This window comes from Carya illinoinensis, chromosome 13, assembly GCF_018687715.1.
Source record: "Carya illinoinensis cultivar Pawnee chromosome 13, C.illinoinensisPawnee_v1, whole genome shotgun sequence".
In the NCBI taxonomy this organism is placed as follows: Eukaryota; Viridiplantae; Streptophyta; class Magnoliopsida; order Fagales; family Juglandaceae; genus Carya; species Carya illinoinensis.
In genome coordinates, this window is record NC_056764.1 from 34,443,627 (window position 1) to 34,455,028 (window position 11,402).

Below are 11,402 nucleotides of genomic sequence, written 5' to 3' on the forward strand. Positions count from 1 at the left end.
CTTCAACTAATTCTACTAAATCATAAAGTTAATGGCTAATCTTACTTTATATACTTTATAAAACATGTTACCTTTGCATGACTTTTGAATCATTTCTTATATTTTAAAAAAATAAATTAAAAAATTTATTTATGAATAATGCCATTTCATCGTAATAGATGTGGAATTTTCTTAAATTAAATGACACGTTGAGTCTTTAAATCGAAGTTTAATTATAATAAATGTTTATCTCAAAATATCACCAATAACATCTCGGATTGCAGTGTGTATTAATTTTTGAAAATTAATATTTGTAGTCATGAATATATAATTATAGTGCAATTATTTAAAAAAAATAAATAAATTTAAGAGTCACATAAAAAAAAAAATTAATTTTTTAATATTAGATCTCACTCTTTTTTAAAATAATTACATAATGTTTGAACACTTTATTATTGTATATAGCATTACTTTTCATTTTTATAAGTAATGCTCAATTTTTACGTACAATTTCCTTAAATTGAAAAATAGCTACTTCATTTCTTAAGCATTCTTCACACTTTTTTATTTTTCTATTTTTAGTACGATAGATTAGCTTATCAATAACAATAAACACTCGCTTATAACAGAAGAAATATTGTGGTTACATTTTTAGACACCTTGCCATGTACATGAACATGTACAAAGAAAGGACACAGATTCTCTTGGGGAGGGGGCCTTTTGTCAATTGTTATCATATGTATTAAAAGCATCATAACCAAAGTTGAAACTTTATGCTTTGTTCATGTGTAAACTATTTAGTCTCGTGAATGCAATGGACCCATGATTTGTTAGGCATCAACATCGAACTACTGATCATTCGTCTTATCACAACCCACTTGCGCTTCAATAGTTGTAAGATGTTCTTTCCTATCATGTTTATGGTATTCAAGTACTGATGCTTTCTGTCATTAAATTCTTAGATTCCAAACAATTGAAGACAGTTCTACATACAAATCCATCATTAACAATAACACCTAAAGAAAAAAAATGCATTTCCTCATATTACAAAAGGTATCATTTTGAATTGAATACATTATTTTCGTGGAGCCAATCCAGTGTTCATGTTGTTTGTGATTAGAATTTTCTTTCCTGCCGGCAAAGATTTTCCAAAATCTCCACCCCCACTAAAAAGAATAGCTCAATCATCCCTCCTTTGTTAATCTTTTCTTACAATCATTAAAGCGAGCGTAACCGACATCGAAAGACTTTCAATCAAAAGAAACTTTCTTTGTTGTGGGGTGCGAGGGATAGATATATAGGGAGAGCGGCTTTCTGGATATGCAAACTTTCCTGTATGTAGATTGAAGAAGTCGCTTTTTGGGCTAAACTAAAGCATCTGATCTCAGCCTATGCACCCGGTGAAATCTTGGATTACCATCTTGTCTTCCATAGATCATCATACACATATATGTATTGGTAAATATATATGTATGTGTGTGTGTGTGTGTATATAGAACATGTATGAAATGACAATGAAACTATACCAGCTGGAAAATTAATATCTGCCTAATTTGTCGGTGAGCCATCTGCACCACGACCTCCATCTTCAGATGAAAACAAAAGCAATTATTATCTGTTCCATCCATTATGATCAACATTGGGTGAAAAAACATTTAAAAAAGGCTAAGTAAGGATACAAAAATGACTCTGCGGTGGCTTTGCTTGTGGCCAAATGTTGGCTGGACAAGGTCGATCTTGTTAAATGACCCAGCAAAATAAGGTTCTTTGAGTATGGATAAGCATTGTACGTGTCCGGACATGTCTGAAGTTTAGTTCACTTTTCTTTTTTCATCGATTAATGCAGATACTTCATTAAGATCGTAAGAAGTGTATTAGTCTTAGAAAGGTAGGTAAATACAAAAAAAAAATTTCATGAACATACAGCTAATGGTCCATTCATTTTAATTGTACTGGCTGTTGTTAGGGGTCAACAAAGAGTACTGTACGTAGAAGATTATGGGGACTCAAATGGTTGTGGCATAGGAGGAGGAGGAGGAGGCTGGGGAGAAGCTTGACCCAACCATCGAGATCTGCAAAAGAAAAGAAAGAGAGAAAGATCAAAGCCAAACAAAAAAGAATGAGGGCGAGGGGGAAGGGCGAAAAGTAGGTAGACGAATCATGATGTAGACTTATCATAAGGAAAACTTCACTTGTGAGGGTTATTATTTGTGTATAGACAGAAATAGAAGGAATCATGATCTAGATTCTAGACTATCTGTAGTCAAGGATCCACAAATCTTTTCTTCTTAATATGAGTGGAAAGTGCATACCAAAGTTAGAGAGGATGTGATTTTTAAAAATAAAGAGATGCATGAACAAGGTCATTAATTAATTAAATTGACTATGATGACACGATTAAGGAATTTGGCATGTTTACGGGTCTAAAATTAAGGCATTTGAATAGGTAGGCAGCCATACATAAGAAGGTAATAATATAGGCTTGACCTTTGTTGGCAACACAGGGAGAGGAATGGGAGTGCACAGTGAAAAGCTAGAAAGTTGGGATGTCACAGGTGTATGTCTGTATCTCCAAGCTTTCGCTCTCCTCTTACTACATATTTGATGTGGCCATAAAGATTTTTATTAAAAAGGAAATTTCCGTCCCATAATTGCGCCATATGATTCGTACTAAAATGCAACCATTTAGGCATCCGTGAACACGGAGCCATCCTTGAATTAGGACAAAAGCAAATTGAAGGCAAAGGGCCCCCTCCCATCCCTTGCGTAGGGAACACATATCCCGTGATTGGTGTGTGCCAGCACTACTCCTTGATTGAAAAAAATTTCCATGTCCATATGAATATTCCATAACAAAAGTCTAGGCCATCACGCATCGCACAGGACAATGTGGTTGAGTTGGGAGTTTTAGATAATAAAAATGTGGTTGAGTTGGGAGGTTTAGATAATAAATTGAGTTGAAATGAGATAAGAAATTAAAATTTAATAAAATAATATTAGAATATTATTTTTATTTTAAAATTTAAAAAAATTAAATTATTTATTATATTTTGTTTGATAATTTGAAAATTTTGTAATGATGAGATGAGATAAGATGAGTTAAGTAACTCATTATTCAATTGTTTAGTTATACAAATGAGATGAGATTAGGTAAAAGTTAAAAGTTAAATAAAATATTATTAGAATATAATTTTTTAATATAATTTTTATTTTGAGATTTGAAAATGTTGAATTATTTATTATATTTTATATAGAAATTTGAAAAAATTATAATTTTTATATGAGTTGAGATTCAGCCACCTTTGGTTGCAAGACTCAGTTGAGATTAACTTAGTTCAGTCTAATGTTAAAGTTGAGTCTAACATCCAAATACTTAACTCTCAAATTATTAAATTTATCTCAACTCAAAACGTCATTACATGTAGGACTCGTAATATTTTTCAACTTAACACATCTTTATACGTAGAACTCACAATCTTTTTTAATTTTTTATAAATAGTACTAAACTCATCTTAATATTCAAATACATCTAAACTTATTTTAGATGGATTCCATATAACTCATTTTACATATTCAACTTACTACTATTCATAAAAAATTCAACTCAATATTCTAACGCAGCTCATTATCCAAGCAAAGCCTTAAGTACTGATTCTGATTGAGTCACTTAGCCCGGTGCATTTGTAAGCTCATATATCTTCATTGGACATTTGAGGAAGACGGAATACAGGAAAGAAAGAATCTCAAATACCGAGTAGAAAGCACGATGAAGCTTTTTTGGGTGTATTATTCAGAGTTCTTACACGTTAATTGCTTGTTAAGCATTAGTTCACAGCGAAAGAAGATGCCATTGGAGGAGGGAATGTCACGAGGAGAGGCATTAGACTAGTTGTAAGCATCTATAAATCTTTGGTCCCATGATTATGCCATTTTTTAAAGGAAGACAAGCGTGGACCCCAATCCCCATGTTACATGGGAACAAACACTCCAAGATAATACTTGACTTTTATGTCATTTTTTTCCAAACGGTCTCTGCAAGAAACTAGAATTTCATAATAAATATTAATAAAGTAGCTTGCATTATGCAGCTGCCATTTCAGCCTTAGAACATGGGCTGCAACTTTTAATTAAAAGATTAGGTAAAAGATAACACATCAGAAAATGTTAAATATGTCACGAGTCAAGGATCCCTTGTTCCAGTTGATGGCGTTAATACAGGGAGAATATTTTCAACCACCAGACATTTCTGCTTTATAACAGTCAAAGCCTTCCATCAATATGTCTTAAGAACTTCTTTCACAATTAAACCTTGAAATTGTGCAAAACACGATAGGATGACGCAAAGCAACAAAATCACTACGTAGATTTTTTGGTTTATCAGCTTGTTGAAAACCCTTTCAATTTGTATCAATAGCGAAGCATCACGTTGTTATGAACTGATGGTTTAAAAAAAATCCACAATTCTTCATCATCAAAGCATCTCATTAACTGGGAAAATCCTAAAAGAATCTATTACCTGCGTAGTATCATCCCTCTACTTTGGACCTGCATATTTGCTAAATTACTTGCATTTCCTTCCCACTAGTCTACCTTCAGCAATTGTTATTTACCTCTCTCGGAGAAAGGAACTTAACAAGCCAAACAGGCAATGGCTGCTGGAGATCACACAAGGTGTCAGCTCCCTACCCATGTCATCCATACACTCAGCAAGAAGGTAGAGGAGGACAATACAGAGATCAGAGCATTGAGGGAAAGCTTGTAACTTGTAAGAGCTCCTGTATGACAGTAATTTGTTGAACAGAGGCCGCAATCTAACTATCATTAATCCTTGCATTTTCTCATAGAAGAAGACAAAACACGTGCTAAATGAAGTGGTAATGCAGAGCTCTGGGTGTTCCAGCCTCGTACTGAATTCTAACGTAGCGAAGAATTATAAGTGCTCATGTACTGTAAATTATTCATTTAAAAAATTACATTGGAAACAACTGAAATTTGGAAAAGCAACCACGATAACTGAAATTCACAAATCAAATTGTATGCAATAATGCACATGCATGAGATATGACCTCATGCAAGTAATAACCTCATAGAATGATTTTAGAAATGCATGAGAATGTGTGTAATAACCTCATAGACATCAATGCAAGTGAAATCTTAATAATTCACAATCCCATTCTTTAAAAAAAAAAAAAAAAAAAAAAAAAACCATCGTGGGAGAAGGAAAGACTTGAATGTGGTTACTCATGGTGTTAGGATCTCATATGCTCAAAAAAGTTTGCAAGGGATTCACAAAACCCTATTTTGACAGATCTTCCAATCTTGTAACATCACTAGAAGCTAACATCTGACTGACAAGGTCCAAATACACAAAACAAACACATATTGATGATCATGAGGGTTAAAACCTTTGCCTTAGCACTAGTTCAGATACAAAAGACAAAGTGAGAGTGAAAACATACACATATACAGAGAGACAGTGTTTCTCATGTAAGAGTAAACAAATACTTTCCACATAATGATGAAACACCCAGACTAGCTCACTTGCAAAACAGTTGTAACTAACTTCAAAGACATCCTACGATTGGTCAGCCAATCTGACTTTCATTAATCTAAAACATCATAATAGACACATTTAATTGTACATGTGAGTGAATCCCTAGCGCACAGGTATTAAGATCACTGAATCTGCTTCAAGAAAGAATTCATTAGGTCATTCAGTTTGCCTCTTTTGGTGCAAAACAGGGATTGCCTTACCGCTTCCAAACACCTACTCCCATGATATGAACCAAAACCTCCGCCCTAGAGGGAGAGAAGTACCATTTGACCATAAGGCTTGTGGTTACATAGGTTTTCATTGACTGATTATTTTTTCACAAATACGATATGACTGGTTATGTTAACTAGGAAAACTGGAATTTCTAAAGATCATTAAAGAATCACCTGTAAGGATCTAAGGATAATTTAAGCTGTTGTTGTACAAAAAATACAAGCTGAAACACAACATCAAGTAAAAAACCTTCACGAACACCCAGCAACTATTCATAAAAGTGACTCGACAATAAGCCAAAACTAGCCTTTAAATTGTCTCCTCCAGGAGCGGCAGAACCAGAAACTTCTGTTTGGTGGAAACCCTTAAATCTCAAAGACACATACCCATTATGTAATGATTCCCGTGATCTGCATCTAAAAAGAGGAAAAACATAACAAGAATGCAAGACTAAGGGTGCATATTTCATTTCAGAACTGACCATATTGATCTATATGATTGCTTCACTAAAGAATATATAATGTATATTCTTATTTGGTGCAAAATAATTTTCTTAAAACATTTAAATGATCGTGGTAAAAAAAACATGCACTTAATTCATGATCTATCATATTTTTCTTTCCTGATGTTAAGGGTACATGTCATTAAACGTATTCAAAAGACTTATTTTTAAGCGAGAGGGGGGTGGGGGTATTTTTTTTCCTATGGGTGACATGCGAATACATCAGACTATGGGATAGTCTGAAAAACTTTCAGAAAATCTTGGGGACCATGGCCCTCAGCCAGTGTCCTCCAGTGCCTCGGAAGTATAACTCAGACTATCAAACATGGCCAAGAAATTGAATCTCTTGCTAAAGGTCTAGTTTATTTTAACTCCCATGTACAGTTAATTGTATTGCAGATCTGATAGATTTGCAACTTTAAAACAATCATTTCATTCTCTACAGAATGAAGTATTGCACTTGCCAAAAAACTGCCTTTTCACTTGCTGCATTGGTCAAGCCGAGTAAATAAGACCATGTCTCCGTAGCTTCCTATATTCTTTTGTTGATAGGTAAGTAAAATTTTTATTTAATCAATAGAATCTGCATAGCCCACGTGTGCAGTAGCTTCTACTACCGAAAGAAAATAACTCCGATAAAACTGGTCCAATAAAACTGGTCTTATATCATGCTCCATTGATTCCTTTTCCCAGTTTCACAAAACCACCGCAAGTCTTGAAACTCATACATATATCCTTGATTTCGGGCTATAAAAACAATACTTCCAGTTATAGCAGGATATATATGGTTTTTAATATTATTTACAGAACATTAGTATGTTTGATTATTTTCCCCTGCTATTATAAACTCAAACTATCATTGGTATCTTCATTGCTCTATTGTACATGCCCTAAACAATGGAAATTGGCACCCCTCACCTTTCTGAGGGGTTTTGGTCACTCTAACCTTCCTGAGTGGGGCAACTCTAGATTTTTAAGTCAGCTCACAGTTTCATCATGCTCATTGATCCTCTAACAAATTAAACAAATAATGTTTGATTTACGTTTTCATCTTGATCAAGAACAACGAGAAGCTTTGCTAACTAACTTATATAGGTGAATTTATTGCCATGGGCTACTGATTTAGCATACTGCTATAGGTGAATTTGACATGCTTGCTTTAGGTTAGACTTCTACAATTCTATGAGAATTGTCATCTACAATCTTACCATTCTTGGTCTCCTACTCCTTAGAAATAAATACCCCTCAATGTAACATCAAGTATAAATTAAAAAAAAAAAATAACTGAGATTATATATGTGACTACAAATCATTGATGCCATACAAGATTGAGTATCATTCAAATTTTGTCATTGCCATGACATGACTTTTCAATACTATATTCTATAAGATTTGAGCCACATTTACCACCCTACTTGGAAAATATAAACTCTAGAGTGCCCACAATCAGATGTAGCTGCTGTTGTACAAAGAGAAAATATTTATACAGAACTAAGGTCCTCTGTTATTATCTTACTGAGAAATTAAAAATTTCTTCATCAACCAGCAATGACCATAACAGTGACTAACCATGAAGCCTCAACCTGCTTTTTGATGATTTCCTGTCACTCCTCTGTCAAGTTCTGCACTTCCATCACATGCCAAGAATTCAACCAAAGAATCTATCTCCCCTGTACATCCTGCAAGTTCAATCATCGCTCACATATGCATTTTTCAAAAGTAATGTCAAATATATCTAAAAATGCTGAATTCTTGGGTAATATCCTGAAATGAACTTCCTGTAGATCTCCCTACCCCGAAGAAGAAGCCAACAATTCAAAAAGCAGTAGCAATGATCCTGTTTGGATTCAGAAAGCATCTCATCTCATCATTACAACTTTTCCAAATTTTCACACAAAATATAATAAACAATTTAACTTTTTAAAATCCCAATTCAACTTTGCAAATCCCAATTCAACTTTTTCAAATCCAAAAAAAATAATAATATTAAAATATAATATTCTAACAATATTTTATTCAACTTTCATGTTTTATCTAAACCATCTCATCTTTGAATCCAAACAAGGAAGGATCCAGTAATTTATGAAACAGGATTTGGAAGTTTTCTTTCCCTGGAAATGTATTTGGAAAGCTAAAGTGCCTAGTAAAGTTGCATTTTTTGGCTGGTTGGTGTCACTTGAGAAAGTTTTAACTACCGATAATTTGAGGAAAATGGGCTTTTATGTGATGGACTGGTGCACCATGTATAAAAATGATGGCGAATCTGTCAACCATTGGTTTCTTCATTGTGAAATGGCAACAGCTTTGTGGAATGAGTTATTTGTCAAGGTAGGTATCGATTGGGTAATGCCTTTTCATGTGGTGGATTTTTTGGCTTGCTGGCAAGGTGCAGCTGGAAGTGGACGAAGTACAGAGGAGTGGAGAATGATCCCCCTGTGCTTATTCTGGTGTTTATGGCTTGAGAGAAATGGGAGGTGTTTTGAAGATCATGAACGCACAAGGATGGAATTTAGGGACTTTTTCTTCAACACTTTAAACTTTTGGGTGAATAATCTTTTGAGGGATATCAACATTTGTAATGCTTTTCCTTAGTACTGTTTCTGCTTTAGATTGTACTTAGGTTTATTCTCTTGTATTCTACCTGTGTACTTGGGCTATGCCTATTTACTATGAATAAAATCTCTATTATCTATCCAAAAAAAAAAAATTTATGAAACAGTGACACAGGAAAAAGTGTTATAACTTGAAACAGCTTGAAGGTCACCACCAGCAAAAGAACTAAATACTTCGGAAGGTTAGTCAATTCAAAGGCTAGTTGTTTGGATTACACAGTATCTCCTTTCATAACAAAAAAACAGCTTTTAGGTACACTAATTAGGGTAAGAGTAATAAGTAAATAGTGGTACATTGGTCGTTATTTTCTTTGAGAAATTTCCAAAATATAAGGACAGCACCATATATTTTAGATTCTACCACCAAAAGTAGAGAGAAAGAGAGGGAGAGCTTAGCTATATAGCCATTACTAGATTGTTTGCAACCATCTAGGTTAACTTGTATGAATTCAAGCACTAACAGCTGCTAACTCTCTTATATTCAGTGAGACATTTCCTCCTCCATAATTATCAAGTCCCAATTATAGTTACTTCACGTTAAGGGTAAAATAAAAAGTCAAATGAATACGCCAATATGAAACAAACACCCATTAGTTTATCTTCAGTTCACCCAACTGTTTTTTATTCCATGAACTATCTCATTGATCTGTCCTAGGAATAAACTTGGGTGGCTGGCAACAGTTTTTTTTTTTTTTTTATAGGTAATCAAAGATAATATATTCATAGAAATAGGCAAAACCTAGGTACGTATACATGAGGAATGCCTACCTAGAGGTTACAATAGAAAGAAGAAGGTCATGGACACTTAGTCCATTACAAACTATGGCCCCCGCCCATAAGAACAATGACTTAAAAAAGAAAACTTTTAGCTCATCCATTGTTCTCTCTTGATCTTCGAAACTTCTAGCATTTCTCTCCCTCCAAATACACTAACACATACATACTATTTACATACTTTTGATGAATTGCTCTCGACTATGAGGACATCGCAAGTTCTCTTTAAACAACCTTTGCATCTAGCTCATCGTACAGGACTGTGATTACTGATTCGCCCTAATGTTGTACTTGATACGTTTTTTTTCATGTCAGACCCATGGCTTCTTCCAAAATCCTCCACTTATTCATTTTATGGTAAAACAAACAATTAAATTCTCGTGAGTTCATTCTGTCGGGTATTAGTAACCCAATTTATATGTGACAACCACTAAAAAATATCCATTTCATTTCAAAGTTTAGATACTGATAGATAGCAGCAATTCCGAACCACAACTGTTAGAACTGAACAATAGCAAAGAGGTGCGGGTTCTCACAGGCACCGCCCTCTCATTCCATGATCCTTAATTAAAGGGAATTGGAAAGAGAGCAGTAGGAACATTAATATGACAAATTTTCAAGGGGCAGCGCTAACTATTGCAAAACACCCAATTCATCAATTAAAACAATTCGCCTAAAACATCAAGCAGGAAAACAAAATCCATCCCTGACCATCGCTAATAATCGCAAAAGTGAAAAAGAAAAGAAAAGAATTTGCAAACAGACCGATTCATATATCCAGATAACCCAGTTGAAAAATCAACCAATAGAAAATCAGCAACCAACCAGAATTAGCACAAATCCCACATAACAAAAACGGAAGCAAGAAATAGACCGTATGTTACTGTACATGAAATCCGGAGAGAGAGTATCAATCGGAATGGGTGTGGTAATAATAGTGGTTGTAATCGACGGTGGAGGAAGAGTCATCAGAGTCTTCGTCTTCAGAAGAGGAGTAATAGGGGTAGAATGTATTGGGAAGAGGGAGGCAGAGGAAGGTCCAGAGGCAGAGAGCTAGGCTACCCAGTTGCTGCAGTGGGAAGCAACAGATGAGATCCAAGAGCTGCTGGCTGCTCAACCGCTCTGGCATGCATGCTATGCATTGCCATGCGTCCACGGAGACGTGCGCCACTGAGAGCACTAGCAAGCTACTGAACACCATTTCAATTTGGCTCCGCGATGCTTTCTGCCGAGCAAAGTCCGCTGTTTCTGGGAATGGCTATGTTTGGTTGGTTTGTTCAATCAGCTGCGGTGTTCAAGCCGGAGGTTTGGTTTGGTTTGATTGATTGAATCTGTCGGCGTTGTAGCTGGACGATAGTTTCGTTAAACTTTCGTACACGTTGAATCCATTACAAATATCAGAAAATCTATTGATCAGAAATCTACTGTGTAGATTAGAGGACTCGCAGCCGGTTCTCTAGCTTCGGTTTGGTAAATCAGATAAAAATTTTAAATTTTAAGATAAAATATTATTATTATTTTAAAATTTAAAAAATATAAAAAAAATTTGAATTATTAATTATATTTTGTATGAAAAATTAAAAAAATTGTATTAATGAAATGAGAATTTTAAATTTGAAATAAAAATTTTATGGTGCCAAATCAAACCTAAATACTCGTTATCTCTTAACAAATTTTTGATTGGTATCGAGTGTTTAGAAACAGCGTCTCGGCTAATTTTGAAGGTACATAGACCTTCGACAAATAATTTTTCACAAATGTACATCGA

The 11,402-nt window shown here is 34.5% G+C and overlaps 1 protein-coding gene across 2 annotated transcripts; it reads right to left on the minus strand.

The window, feature by feature from the left end:
- Window positions 1–7,545: 7,545 nt before the first annotated feature.
- On the minus strand, window positions 7,546–11,049 carry LOC122292769. 2 transcript variants are annotated; one of them, XM_043101263.1, is made up of 2 exons: window positions 10,509–11,049; window positions 7,546–7,927 (listed from the first exon to the last, which is right to left on the minus strand). In XM_043101263.1, exon 1 carries the CDS (start codon window positions 10,833–10,835, stop codon window positions 10,545–10,547), a length of 291 nt encoding a protein of 96 aa, XP_042957197.1. In that variant the 5' UTR covers window positions 10,836–11,049; the 3' UTR covers window positions 7,546–7,927; window positions 10,509–10,544. The 2 variants fall into 2 exon arrangements, with proteins under 2 accessions (XP_042957197.1, XP_042957196.1); XM_043101262.1 differs by having other exon boundaries at window positions 10,524–11,043.
- Window positions 11,050–11,402: the final 353 nt, after the last annotated feature.

What these genes read in the sequence shown, in the direction of transcription:
- LOC122292769 (XM_043101263.1), bottom strand. Translation starts at nt 10,835, where the DNA reads ATGGTGTTCAGTAGCTTGCTAGTGCTCTCAGTGGCGCACGTCTCCGTG.